The 13,553-nt window shown below is 43.7% G+C and overlaps 2 protein-coding genes across 3 annotated transcripts in view; one reads left to right on the forward strand and one right to left on the reverse strand.

The window, feature by feature from the left end:
* Positions 1-13,553, reverse strand: part of LOC126545717 (uncharacterized) — a 502,749-nt gene that overhangs the window by 354,996 nt on the left and 134,200 nt on the right. The window lies entirely within an intron of this gene.
* Positions 1-13,553, forward strand: part of LOC126545694 (uncharacterized) — a 125,400-nt gene that overhangs the window by 18,655 nt on the left and 93,192 nt on the right. For both annotated transcript variants that reach the window (XM_050193638.3, XM_055061922.2), the window contains exon 4: positions 12,765-13,069. In XM_050193638.3, coding sequence (XP_050049595.1) covers positions 12,765-13,069 — 305 coding nt within the window. The remainder of the gene's footprint in view (positions 1-12,764; positions 13,070-13,553) is intronic.

The following is a 13,553-nucleotide window of genomic DNA, read 5'->3' on the forward strand; positions in this document are numbered from 1 at the left end:
ACAACCGATGCCACTAAAATCTCGGAGGCAAAGAAATGTGATTCCAGTTTGGAGCAGCCGCCGCAAGTAGCGCTCGCAGCCGACCCAGGTGGAGAGGAGGAAAGTGGAGAGGGGCCGGAACCAGCTTCTCAGCTCACACGGCAGGCATCTTCTAAAGGAGGCATTGGCCAGGATCATATTTTGCAGGGGGGGGGGGGGGGGGGGTATCGACGGCTCGTCCGAGGCTGTGTGGTCACGGTAGGGAGAGCGGTTGGATGGAGCCACGCCGCCGGGTTTCCTCACCACCACGAGGGAAAGACAACTTCTGGGGGCACTTTTCCGCTGCTTGACATTCGATATATCGGGAGTCGCTGCTATTTTTGTTCGATGTAAGCGTAATTTTTGCAATCCATACTCATTGTAACTATACTGTGTCCAGAAATTGTTCGATATATAGAATAATTCGATGTAAACGGGTTCGATATAGTCGGGTTCGACTGTATTTTCTGAGAGTACAAGCAAACATTGAACATCCTTGTTATTCAACCATAAACGATATTGCCACTCCTAGGCTCTTCCATAACCGACCTGCAGTGAGGAAGCCGTTTCCTTTGCGTGTGAGGAACCTCATTGAGAACATGGGTGTTCCACTTCTTAAACATTGTCGCATGACTCAAGCGAAACTGTTACTGCCATGGCAGTGGCAGCTCATAGGCTGTGATATGTTGTTTCTAGATGTCACGAAACATGTTCCAGAGGCACATATTAAAATGCATTTTTTAGAACTCCAGTATAAGTACTCTTGCCCTGAGTTTTACACGGACGCTTCCAAGACAGATGCAGGGGTTTCTTACGCAGCCATCGGCCCATCTTTTTCAGAATCCGGTGCACTGCACCCGGAAACTAGTATATTCATGGCAGAAGCCCATGTTCTATTGTCGACAGTGAAGCATGTAATGAAATCAAAACTTCAAAAAACAGTCATATTTACAGACTCTCTAAGTGTCGTAAAAGCTCTGAATTTACTCTCTAAACACAAAAACCCTGTACTTAGTGAGCTCTGCTCCATTCTGTGTAGAGCGTACATATCTAACCAGCATATCATTATATGCTGGATACCTGGCCATAGAGGTATTGAGGGAAATGTTCTAGCAGACCAAATGGCCAGATCAATTACATCGCAAGCTACTCTTACTGCTGCGGTCCCTGCTACTGATCTGAAGCCTCTCTTACGAAGGAAACTGCCGAACCACTGGCAACGCTTGTGGGATGCGGAAACAAATAATAAGCTGCACGCAATAAAGCCACAGTTAGGTTTTTGGCCCTTCGTAACAAAATCACGGCGAACAGATGTCCTAGTCTGTCGACTCAGAATAGGACACACATTTGGGACCCATAATTTTCTACTTTCTGGAAATTAACCTCCAACCTGTGGTAGATGTGGGGAGAGGCTGACCGTGCTCCATGTCCTACTGGAGTGTCAGGAAGCCGAAGCTGAGAGAAAGAAACATTTTCCTCTGGCATACCGCTATTGTACCCCACTTCACCCCCTATGTTTCTTGTCAAATAACCGCTTTTTAACGCCAAAGCAGTCCTCGGTTTCTTCAGCGATGTTGTCCTACATGTTGTTAGTCCCATACATTCGTAGCGCTTCCTCTCTTCAGAAGATGCGGCTGCGATAGCAGTATTGTATAGTACATGCCTCCAGGCCCTTGTGCCTCAAGGGCTCTGGTGAGGCCATAGTGCTGTGGCCAATCTTTGCATCTAACATGTTTTGTATATCACATCATTTTTTGCAATGTACTTTAAGGCTTATAGTACACGTCATTAGTCATCACCATAATCTTATTACACGTAGATTTTACGCACTTTACAGCGACTATTTTTTAGGCCCCTTTATAGCCACGTCACTTCAACTTCATAGAATCCATCACTGCACTGCGAAGCCACTAAAACTGGCATGGCGCTCTTTGTTCATACCTGGCCCTTGCGCCAATAAAAACCACACATTCATTCATTCATTCTGGCGCAAGCCATTGCAGGTTCTTGTTCGCTCTATTTTGCATGTGCCTGCACCATTCATGTAGCGCGCATGCTGCTGCGACAGCTATTTTGCTTCCGTAGTGGACGCTGCTGGCGCCAGTGCTCCGGCGCAAGCCGTTGTAGGTTTTCATTCTCTCTGTCTTGCATGTGCCTGTGCCTTTCGGGTAGCGTGGGCGCACGCTGCTGCGACAGCTATGCTTCTGCAGGAGACAAAGCACTGCAGTCGTCGAGCTCAGCTGTAGCGTGTGTTGGTCATAATAGTCCTGCTTTTGTTTGTGCCGTGGCGGGTAGCCAGGTAGCCAGTCACGACAGAAGAAACGCAAGCAAATGCATATTGCCGACTACATTTAATTTTGATTGCATTAACCCTGCCTTATAAGTAAACATGTATTGGAGCATCAATAGCGTCATATATTTCGACATTAAGCCTCGCTGTTCAAATGAACGCATGTCGATGCTTGTTTCTGGCGTATAACTGACTGATCAATTAATTTAGTTCGCTGTTCGAGCTCCATGAACTTAATTTACGAAATCACCTGCCACAAATGTGTAGTAGCGCCTAATTCATGAGAACGAGTCCTGAGGTGGCTTCTTTGGGTTCTGCCCATGCAGCGTGGTGCGATAGCCGTTCATTTTAGCTCCTGCCCGCTAATTCGAACTCCATTTAACTCTGAACAATCTTATGGTCCCCTTCGAGTTCGAATTAATGAGCTTGTACTATACTGTGCACTCACACTTTTGCACCTGTTTGCAAAAAGGGTGTCAGATGTTCTCGTTATTTTGCTTGAAAAACTAGAACAGTGATGAATTGTGATTAATAATTTTGTCCGTTAGTGTTATGCTGTTGTGACTATAGGTTGGTTAAATAAACGGAACTCACTCAGACTCACTTACAAAACATATTTTTTACTTAGGAATCACTTGGTCTCAGACTCACCAGGATTATACTCTGCCGGGCTCATTCAGACTCACCAAAATTCTGCTCAGCTGTGCTCATCCTGACTCACCAATATCCTAATCAGCTGCACTCAGACTCGCCAGTATTCTACTCACCTGGGATCACTCAAACTCAGACTCTGCAAAATTATACTCGGTCGAACTCACTCCTCAGACACACCAAGATCAGACTAAGCTAGGTTCACTCCTACTCAGACTTGCAAAAATCAAACTCAGGCAGGCCCACTTAGACTCACAAACTTGCACTCACTCTGGCTCTTTCAGATTACCCTAATAATGGACATAATCCTACTAACCAAATCATAGGATCAGACTCCATTAAATCTCAAGGAATCACACACTTACTCATTTGATTCAAGCTCATAGGCTTATAACTCATGTGAATTACCAGCTCAGTTAAATGATCACTGATGCAGAGCAAGATCAGAGCTTGCTTCAAAGCCACTTTTCGTCTACAAACCTGCACTGCCACACACTCACTTGCACACTCTTCTGCTCGCACATACGCGTTCATGCTCGTAATGATGTCAATTCACACTTGCCAGCATTTACTGATAATCAAACCAAGGTGTCATACTGGAAAAAAATACCAGTTCGATTTGGGTTCAGTGCGCTCTGATTCCTTTCCAATTCAGTTCTGGTTTGTACGAATAAAAAATATAACGATTAGTAGACTGGTCCGACAGAGTCCATTTTATCCAGCCTCATGGCGACGCGTTGTTCAGCACTATTGACTTGTCCTTATGGGGCATGCATAAGTTATTTCAGGAGGAGGCAGAAATGGACTACCTGGCACATGGGAGAAAGCAATTGATGTTTTTACATAAATGTCAATTCATGAAGTTTAATGTTATACAGCCACAGCAGGCTTATGCTTAAAGGCTGTCATCTTAGAAGGCATTGGCATCACTAGGTCTAGTGTGTGACAGGCGGTGGAGTGCCACGATGCATCCATCTCTAGATTCCCTCATTCCCCTATTTGGTTTGATCATCATTTGTACCGAGTTCGTTCAAACCGTACAAAATAGCCTGAGCCGTATCCGCTGATTTAGGTGTATGTCAAAGGAAAACCTTGATTGTCACAACCGAATTATAGTTATTCTTCATAAATGGTACATTGCAATTTAGTGACATTGCAAACATTCTTAGAACATTATGAATGTATACAGAAATAATAAAAAAAGAAATATTATTAGTCTGATGTAGAGCACACACAACAGGGATGATAAATGAGAAATCTCGAAGAAAAATGACGTAGTATCGAACTTACAATGAAGCACCTTATTTTCTGTGCATCACAGTGTCCAGAAATCAGTTATAAAAGATGAGCATATAATGAGCATGCAGAGCAATCGTCAAACACACAGCTGAAAGTATCTTGCCAAAAAATCAAATTTAACTGAAAAGATCCAAAAAGTAATTGAAGTAACACCATCAGAATTTACTAGCTGTACACTTGATTAACTAAGTTCTTCCTGATGCTATGAGGCATGCTCGCCAAGATTGTATCGTACAAGAAATATGTAGTATTCTCCATGAATTCCGCATGAAAAAGCCTGAAGTAGCATGATGCCTAACCTAACTACAATAAATGAGCACTGGTGAAGTTCCATCTCACCTCTCCCTTCTTGAATACAGCGCTGGACACTGAAAATTTCGAAGGTCCGTTGTTGCTTCACAGATGCAACAGGAGTATTAATCACAATGCATGTACAAATTGCACACAAGCATAGATGGGAAACAGGCACTGCACGTCTAGACTGAGCATCGCCAGCACTGTGGTGACTCCAGACTGATACTACAGGCACATGCTTGAGTGTGTGCACATGTGTGAAGGAATGTGGATGTGTAGCACAGGTGCGAGTGTTGTGCTCCCGATAATACTGTAGACACGCGGTTCTGTGCTGGGTACTTTTTTCTTTCTTTTTTCTTGATGCAGTCATTTGAAGTATGGTGGGCACCACTTGGATAAACTTTCCATGTTGCTGCCATCACCGCACTTTTAGCGGTGGCTTCTTTTTTTTAACCAGCCTCACTCAGAAAATTTGTTTTTTGATTAAGGGTCACTCGGACAGACTTGCCAAAATTGTAATAAGCTGGGCTCATTCAGACTCACCAAATTCTTTTTAGCCGGGCTCATTCAGACTCAGACTCACCAAAATTCTACTCACCTGGACTCACTCGCACGACTCACTGGTCTGTCGTGAGTCTGAGTGAGTTTGCTGACCTATAGTTGTGACTGCACCCATATTAGACATCGCTCGAACTCAGTGCCCACTACAAGCTGCCAACCCAGAGCTTGTGACTGCTGATTAAGATTAAGTTGTGACTGCTAAAATTCAAGGTGCGTTTAGTTGTTCTAACGTGGATGAATGCGAAAGCATTGCGAACACCGCATGAGGCCTATGCTCTTTCAGTTGTTGAGTACTAACTAGGTCTTGGGACAACTACCTAGTTCTTGGTTCGACTCTCACCAAAGGTCAAGAGTTTGATTCCTAACGAAGGTCGTGGGTTTGAGTGCTTTAACTCTACTGTAATGAATTGTGCCTTAATTAAATTTACCTTAATTAACACCAAAGGTCATGAGTTCGACTCCCACCAAAATATTGTGGGTTCTAGTGTCTTAATTAATTGTTTAAGTTGCCTTAATTAGCACAAAATGTCATGGGTTCGACTGCCTTATCTCAATTAAACCTGTACCTTAATTAAATTTGCCTTAATTAACACCAAATACCGTGGGTTCAGGTGCTTTAATTAACAATTTTCTAGTTAACTGTGCCTTACCCGCCGTGGTTGCTCAGTGGCTATGGTGTTAGGCTGCTGAGCACGAGGTCGCGGGATCGAATCCCGGCCACGGCGGCCGCATTTCGATGGGGGCGAAATGCGAAAACACCCGTGTACTTAGATTTAGGTCCACGTTAAAGAACCCCAGGTGGTCGAAATTTCCGGAGTCCCCCACTACGGCGTGCCTCATAATCAGAAAGTGGTTTTGGCACGTAAAACCCCATAATTTTTTAACTGTGCCTTAACCTCATCTTAACACCAGAGTTTCTGGTTCGACTCCCACCAAAGATCGTGGGTTCGAACGCCTTAATTAACACGAAAGGACGTGGATTCGACTCCTGCCAATGGTTGTTGGTTCAAGTGCCTTAATTAACTATATATTAATTAACTGTGCCTTAATTAATGTAGAACCATCCACCGCTAGCCACTTCCATGCATGGATGAATACATTCGTTTCTGATACTGGCACTTATTTCCCCAAATTTCGAAGGAGTGGCACAAACAACAGTCTCTGGACTCATGGCAAACTTGGGAGGTGGAAAGACACTCCATCTCATATTGCTTACCATCGCAAGCAGTGTGCATCGTTGATCATATCTTGACCCACCAAGGTCTCTGTCTTAGCATGCTTCATGTACTTCACATTGCGTTCAGTTGGCTTTCTTTATTTCGCAAACAGACGACAGGTAGATGGGACAGTCCGGAAATATTGATGGCATGGAGTTTGGCAACAAAGCAGGCCGTTTTGGCTTGTCTAGAAAGGCTTTGCCCCTGGTTCGCTGTAACACGGCCTCCTCTTTGTCACTCACTAAAAAGTGCTTCTCGCAAACATAGTCACGAGACATTAGCTCTTGATATTTTCTTGCGATCGCACGAGCCCACGCATTCAACTGTGCTGAGTCACTAGGAGCTTTGAAGGTAATTACCTTATCCTTGCATTATGTGTAGCCATTGCTGTAGTTCAGCACGCCACATTTCTGCCCTATCTTCAAATGGCATGGATGGAAAGTGCTTGCTTTTGTAGCAATGTCAAAAGTGCCTGTGCATGTCAGAGAAACCGGCGGCGCTGGCGCAGTGCTGAAGCCTGCATGTACAAGAGAGACAGAAAGCCTGTAAACCGGGAAGAAAACCACGACAGTTTGCTTGTCGGAGCACATCATGCCCTCACTAACTTGAGCTTTGCCTCCCAAGGTCACCTACGCACGCATGCCTCATGCGAGCGAGTGAATTTATTGGGCCAGCAGACGTCGTCTACTCAGGGGTACTGTTGGCAGCTCGTTTCAGGGGCAGCGCAGCTTGTAATTTGAGCATTACTAAGCAATTACTGCTGCTAAAATGTGTTGCTTCTGTTTTTTGACTTTATTGATTGAAATTTAAGAAAATTGACAAAATATAGGATATCGCAATTTTTGTCCGTCGTGCCCATAGAAGAGCTTGTAAACGATAGGAAGGCGCCTGCTGCATCATCTGCTGTGCTGGGACGAAAACTGCATTTCCTCCTTGCCAAACTGTGACGCAATCACGCTGCAGGCCAGATCAGATTCCCCTCCTAAAATACTTCTTTCTCCGTGCCCCTAGGAGCACGTAACGAAACCTTGTCTTTGACAACATGCGAAGCCACACAATCCAAATAATGAAAGCACATGATGTGAATGTTCAGTGTAGCAGTCTACTTATGCTGGTCACCTCCAAACTTCTGGCAACACTGGCATGGTATGAAGACGCTATGAACTGGTATGCTAAATTACACACCTACTCATCTTGCCACTATACGGTAACTGTTCTCCTGTACCGGCATGATTATCTCTGCAGAGCTTGAATCGCATGTGCAAGCATACAGCCGCTGGGACAGGTCATCATTGGTCTCCCAGCAACAGTCCTGCTCCCTCGTTGGACTCTCTTCCACCCTTGAGTTCTGATTCATTGAGTACTTTGTTGTCTAAGTAGATAAAATGCTCCATAGGCACTCAATACGTCGGATGCAGCAAAGTTTTCTCCCGCAATGTCTTATGCTTGAGGAATCGCCACCTGGTCGGTGTTAAGCTGCGGCTGCATGCACAGCGAAGTCTCGTTTTGAAGAAACATAACAAAGTAATTGTAGTTTCTCTTGCAATTCCCATAGACATACCTGCCAGCTCTCCCGAAATTTCTGCAAAGTTTTTATTTCCAAATGTTGTGTCAAGCTTTAGGAAAGTGAAATTTTGATCTGTAAAAAAAAAAGCTTTGCTCATTGGACCCTGAATCTTCCATTGGAAGTGTCCTGATTCAAGTTCATACAAACAAGTTCCTGAAATAGGCGAAATCAGCAACAGCAAAGTTGCTGAAAAAGTCACTTAAGCACAGCTTATTGCTTGTCAGTTTCTACTGCTTGTGTACTGTGTCTGAAGCTAAATCATGGTTTATACAGTGCATATGTATCTCACAAAGGGTGTGCACTTGGGGGCAAGCTGTAAAATATGAATGCATGGTATCCCCTCCCTCCTCGTTGTCGTGTCTGAATTTTTACTAATTTTAAAGTTCGCAGGTTAGCAAATATACATAGAAATCTGTGAATTTAAAATGAAATGTTCAGGAAGGAGAAATTATTTATAAATGGATAAAATTCAAAATGCCATTTAAATACAGTTTACGTTTTTTGATAACCACCATTGTGCCGACGTGCGTGTATGGTGGTCAGGCCCTCGAAGCTGTTTGATTAGCTTTATGCCTAATCTCCCGCATCATTGGCAGAAATAAATTCAATTCAATATAAAAAACCTTTTATTAATTCACGATGATTTACAGATTGTTTTGGGCTGATAAGGCCAAAATCTGGTGTCACGGGATGCTACTATTAATTCATCTGTTGCTGCAGCAGTTCAAAACTCCAGCGAACTGATGACTACATGGCAACACTTTTGTTTACTTTGCCTGATAAAAATGCTGTGGTGAACTGTGATTAAACATTGCATCATATCTATCTTTTGTATTATGCTCTACTCTACTTTTTACCATAGTTCTGGCTTAAATTATATCAACAGATGTATGTAATGAATCGATCACTAGCCTTATCAGCGAAGGCTCCAAATGAGCACCTCGCTATCTTTTGTATTTTGTTATGTTCAGGAATGAAAACATTATTATTACCACAGCAGAATGGAGCATTAGTGACCTATGCAATGTAGTCTATAACATAAGTCCAACATTGAAATTTGTTTTAGTGTCACTGATTTCAATAAAAGAAGTTGCTGGTTTGCATTTGCAAATAATTTTGATTGCATAGAAGTACTTCTCAGATGTGACCCAAATGAGCACCTTTCAATGAGATTACAATTGCACTTAAGATAATTAGGGAGCAATTGGAAAGCCGAGACCTTTACTTGCTGTAGTTACAAGGACGAATCAGAAAGTTTTTGCCCCAATTTTTTTTTTTTTAGCCATATTACGGCTGTAAATGCGAAGTCAACATATCCATTCCCAGTGGTGGATCTTTCTTGCATTGGCCCGGCCTTATCTGCCGGTATGGCACTGCTGTCAGTTGTTGAATATGGTGGTTGTGTTTCACACGTCCATGGCGTGCGAGCAACAAAGTACGATTAGTTTTCTATGGAGCAAGGGACAAACGCCCATCGAAATCCACAGGGAAATGCAGCCCATGTATGGGGAAAGGTGTCTTGAGAAGTGTGAGGTGGTGGTGAAAACTTGCATGACAATGAGCTGTCGGGGGGCCGCGTGCATCGCTGATTGACGACAACTGACGACAAGTTCTGGTCACTAGGGTTGAGGAATGGGCGAGTTGGTGTTGCATTCTAAACGTGGTACAGTGCAACATAGAAAGGAAGAAACAAACTGAGCCGGCCAGATGAAAGAACAGAGTGCTGACTTCCAGCTGGTTTGGTTTATTGGCAAGTTGCACAAAATATATAGCTACAAGAAAGCATCAAGAAATGTCGTCACAATGCTTCACAAAATGTCACACCGATAGAAGATTGCACCATCATGAGTCACAGAACGCTCAATTCTGTGGTAAATGGCAAAGTTCATGTTCTGTCATGTTCTGTCATGCACTGATCAAGAAATCTTACTTCCTGTGAAGATAGGCAAAAAGATGGCGCGCTAACTTACGTGCTGCCAGCCCTTGCTATGAGGTCAGCTTCCATAATCTCCCGCGCAAGTTGTGATCAGTGCTTTTTTAGCACCTCACACCGATAAAGATCTGGCTTACATCCACAGTCGCGACAGTGAATTCCTAAGTGTCCCTGTATAGCTCCGTGCACATTGTAATCGTGTTCTTTTAGCCTTTCATTAAGGCAGTGACCAGTTTGGCCTATATATCTGTTCCCACATGATAGTGGAGTTGAATAAACAACCCCAACAGCACAAGACCCAAAATGCTTCTTGTGCATGGTCGAACAGACAGCAGTTTGTGGATGGAGCGGATTTACGACCGTACAGAGCCTCCGTAGCATATCCGGCGCGGAAAACACAACTTCCATGCTACCCTTGTGGCCAGTCTTCTTTAATCTGTGAGAGACATTATGCAAATATGGTATGACTACCGGCCTATTTCGTTCATTATTTCTTTGCTGGGCTTCTGTGTTACCATCCTTCTTTATCTGCTTTAATAACTTTTCAGCTATAGCTGACATTCATGTAACCGGGTATCCGGCACACAAAAGTTGATGAACTTGACCTGCAAAACTGCACTGCATGGCATGATGAAAGGATTTCCTGAGGGCATTATCAAGACAAAAGATTAGTGACGCTTCGCTTAACCAGCTTAGAATGGGCTGAGTCAAATGATAAAAGAGGTTTCCCACTTCTTGGTTCGTACATCTAGCACACATGGTAGCATATGGTATCCAACATATGGTATACTTCTTTAACATGGCCATAACATGTCCAGAGGAAAGTGTGAGAGCATCCCGGCTGCATACAGGTCTCATACACGGAAGCGTTTAGGCACTTGCAATATGGCATGACGCCACATTGCTTCTATGTTTATCGCAGTCATATTGACATTCATTGTGAGATGGGTTCAGTTAAAATATATCCATGCTTGATGTGAAAGTGAATAATCTAATAACATTGCGGTAAGCAGCACACAAGGCATGTTTCCATGCAGGCTGGAATATTTATGATGCGGATTTGACTCCAACCATCGCCGGATAAATTTAAGATTTTTTTTGTTATTGAAGAGCGGCACATATGCAGTGGCACATACACTGTAACTCAAGTTGGCATCAAAAAGATTCATTGAAGAGCAACACATACTCAGTGACCCAAGTTGGTGGGAAACAGGTTTATTGAAGAGTGGCAAGTATGTTGGGGCACATACCAATTAGCACATACCCAGCAACCCAAGGGTTAAGAGGTTGACTGAAGAAGGCACATACCCGGTTGCACATAACCAGTGACCCAAATTCTCATCATAGAGGTTCATTGAAGCTTGGCACATACCTAGTTTCACATCTGCAGTGATCCAAGTTGGGATGAGTGGGTTTCATGGAAGAGTGGCACATAAGCAGTGCAACATACCCAGTAACACAAGTTGGGTAATTCATGGTTGATTGATGAGTGGCACATGCGCAATGTCACATACCTGTGACCTAAGTTGGCCCAACAATTGATTTTGAACCCAGCTCCCTCATCACAGCAGCCAGATGCCCTAACCATTAGACCATGGACTGCCATGTGATCCAAGTTGGTGGGAAAACGGTTAGAGATCGGCAGATTATTAGATTTGTCGGACGATCCCACCGCTGTCAACCAGATGTAGGAGTCGTCGGACGATCTCGCCGCTGCCACCATTTGAAGGAGTTGAAGGTCATAGAGAGGAACTCGGTGAACAGGATTTATTTACATTATTTAGATCTTAGACAAGACATACATCGACAGTCTAGCGTGACTCCCAAATGGAGCCCGCAAGACTAACATACAGCGAACAGCTTACGAGCACACAGCTCACGAGTACATTTCAAGCATGACAACGAGCACGCAGCTCACTACGACGAGCACAACGAGCATGACAACGAGCACACACTCGCAGCCGACAACCGCTGCTTATAAGCACTTGTCCCCCCCTTGATTACAAGCGAACGGAAACGTTCGTCCAGTCATAGTTCGACGTCACCGAAGATGACCCGCCCTTTTGGAGGAGGCGGGCTCACATACTCGTGTTGCACACACACACAGGTGTAAAGTCCGGAGCCGACGTCAGAGGGGCTTTGTAGAACTCTGCTCCGTCAAGGGTGGCGCTGGCGGGTAGCACATTCCTGAGCTGACCCCGCGCCACGTGGCTGCCGGTTATCCGCAGTTCTCTGAAGTGTGCCCCGTCCGGTTGGTTGGGAACACGTGCAGCGGGCTGAAATAGCTGGCACGTTGTCGCCCCGTACGGCCATTCCTAACAAGACAGACAGACAGAAAGCCCCCGAAAAATAAATGAAGTGCCCAAAGAATGCTAATCACATAATACTGCTTGGCTCTAAAGTTATGTGCTGGTGTCTCGGTGCTCATGTGCTTGCGAACACCTCTGAGCTTGAGCATGAATAGAATGAACTCGGCATGTGTTCCAGCAGATGTCACTGTGAGAATTTACCTTTCTGCTTGTGATGGGTCCTTCTTTAGAAGCTGCCATATGCAATATGTGATATCATATATGATTGCATATGTGATAGAGTAGACTTTGTAGAATTGAATGCAAAATTAGTTAACTAAGTTGAGGATAATGCATGGTCCTATTTATAGTGTATGAAGGGAACAAAAGATTTCTTTAATAGAATATCTTGTTAAATCAAGGTTCAGGTGTGTCAAATAATGAGGTAATCTTGTTTAGTTGCTAAGACATTGTGTTGTACAATTTTTATCATTCTTTTTCTTCTTTGATTTCGGGGAACAATGATATGAATATTTCTTGCATACTGATTACATTTATCAAACATGTATACAAGTGCACACAAGTGTGTGTATTTATAATTGCCAATGTTCTTGCATAAAGTTGTTCCGACTTGTTCTAATTTCAGGCACAAGTGCTCTTCCACCTGCACTCGACTTTATGAGTGGCACAGCTTTTCCTGGTTCATCGTCCTCTTCGGATCGAAGTAGCAGTCCTGATCTTGATGCACCAGTGACGTCAACCAGTGCTGAGATTAAAGATAGGGGAGCCAACGCAAATTCACATGGGGGAACTACTACTGCTGAGCTGCGCAGTGCAGCACAGCGTACTTCTGCACGTGTGTCGAAACAGGACCGACGACCCTTGAGGCTTGATAATGGGGAAGAAAAGCAAGGGACCGAGCATAGAGCCAGCCGGTCTGCCACAGTGAAGGTGATCATACTTATCAGTGCACCTTAGATAGCTTTATGCACAGTTTGCAACAAAAGGTACTAAACCACTAGGTGATGAAAACACACATTTTTCTGGAACCCTGAGTAAAAATGACGAATCTATTGCTGTTCTAATACACTCAGTCAGGATTCACTTCTTGATTTCACACTGCCTGCGTAGGCTTCAAAATAACTAGACTTACAAGTGGTTTAGAAACATTTGTCTCATTTTGTATCATAGATTGGAGAAGCAAAATGTGGCTCAGCCTCACAAGTATTGCCTTCTGCATAAAATTGCTATATAACAGAATACTAGATGGGTTCACTTCTGTATTTCACACCTAAGTGATTGTGTATCAGTCTATCGGAATAACTACTAGGGATATGCGAATGTTCAAATTTTTGAATACAAATCAAATGCTCCTTGCTACTTGATTCGTATTCAATTAAAGAGTTCACTATATGAAATTGTTTAATCTTTGTTT

Source organism: Dermacentor andersoni, chromosome 1, assembly GCF_023375885.2.
Source record: "Dermacentor andersoni chromosome 1, qqDerAnde1_hic_scaffold, whole genome shotgun sequence".
Classification (NCBI taxonomy): Eukaryota; Metazoa; Arthropoda; class Arachnida; order Ixodida; family Ixodidae; genus Dermacentor; species Dermacentor andersoni.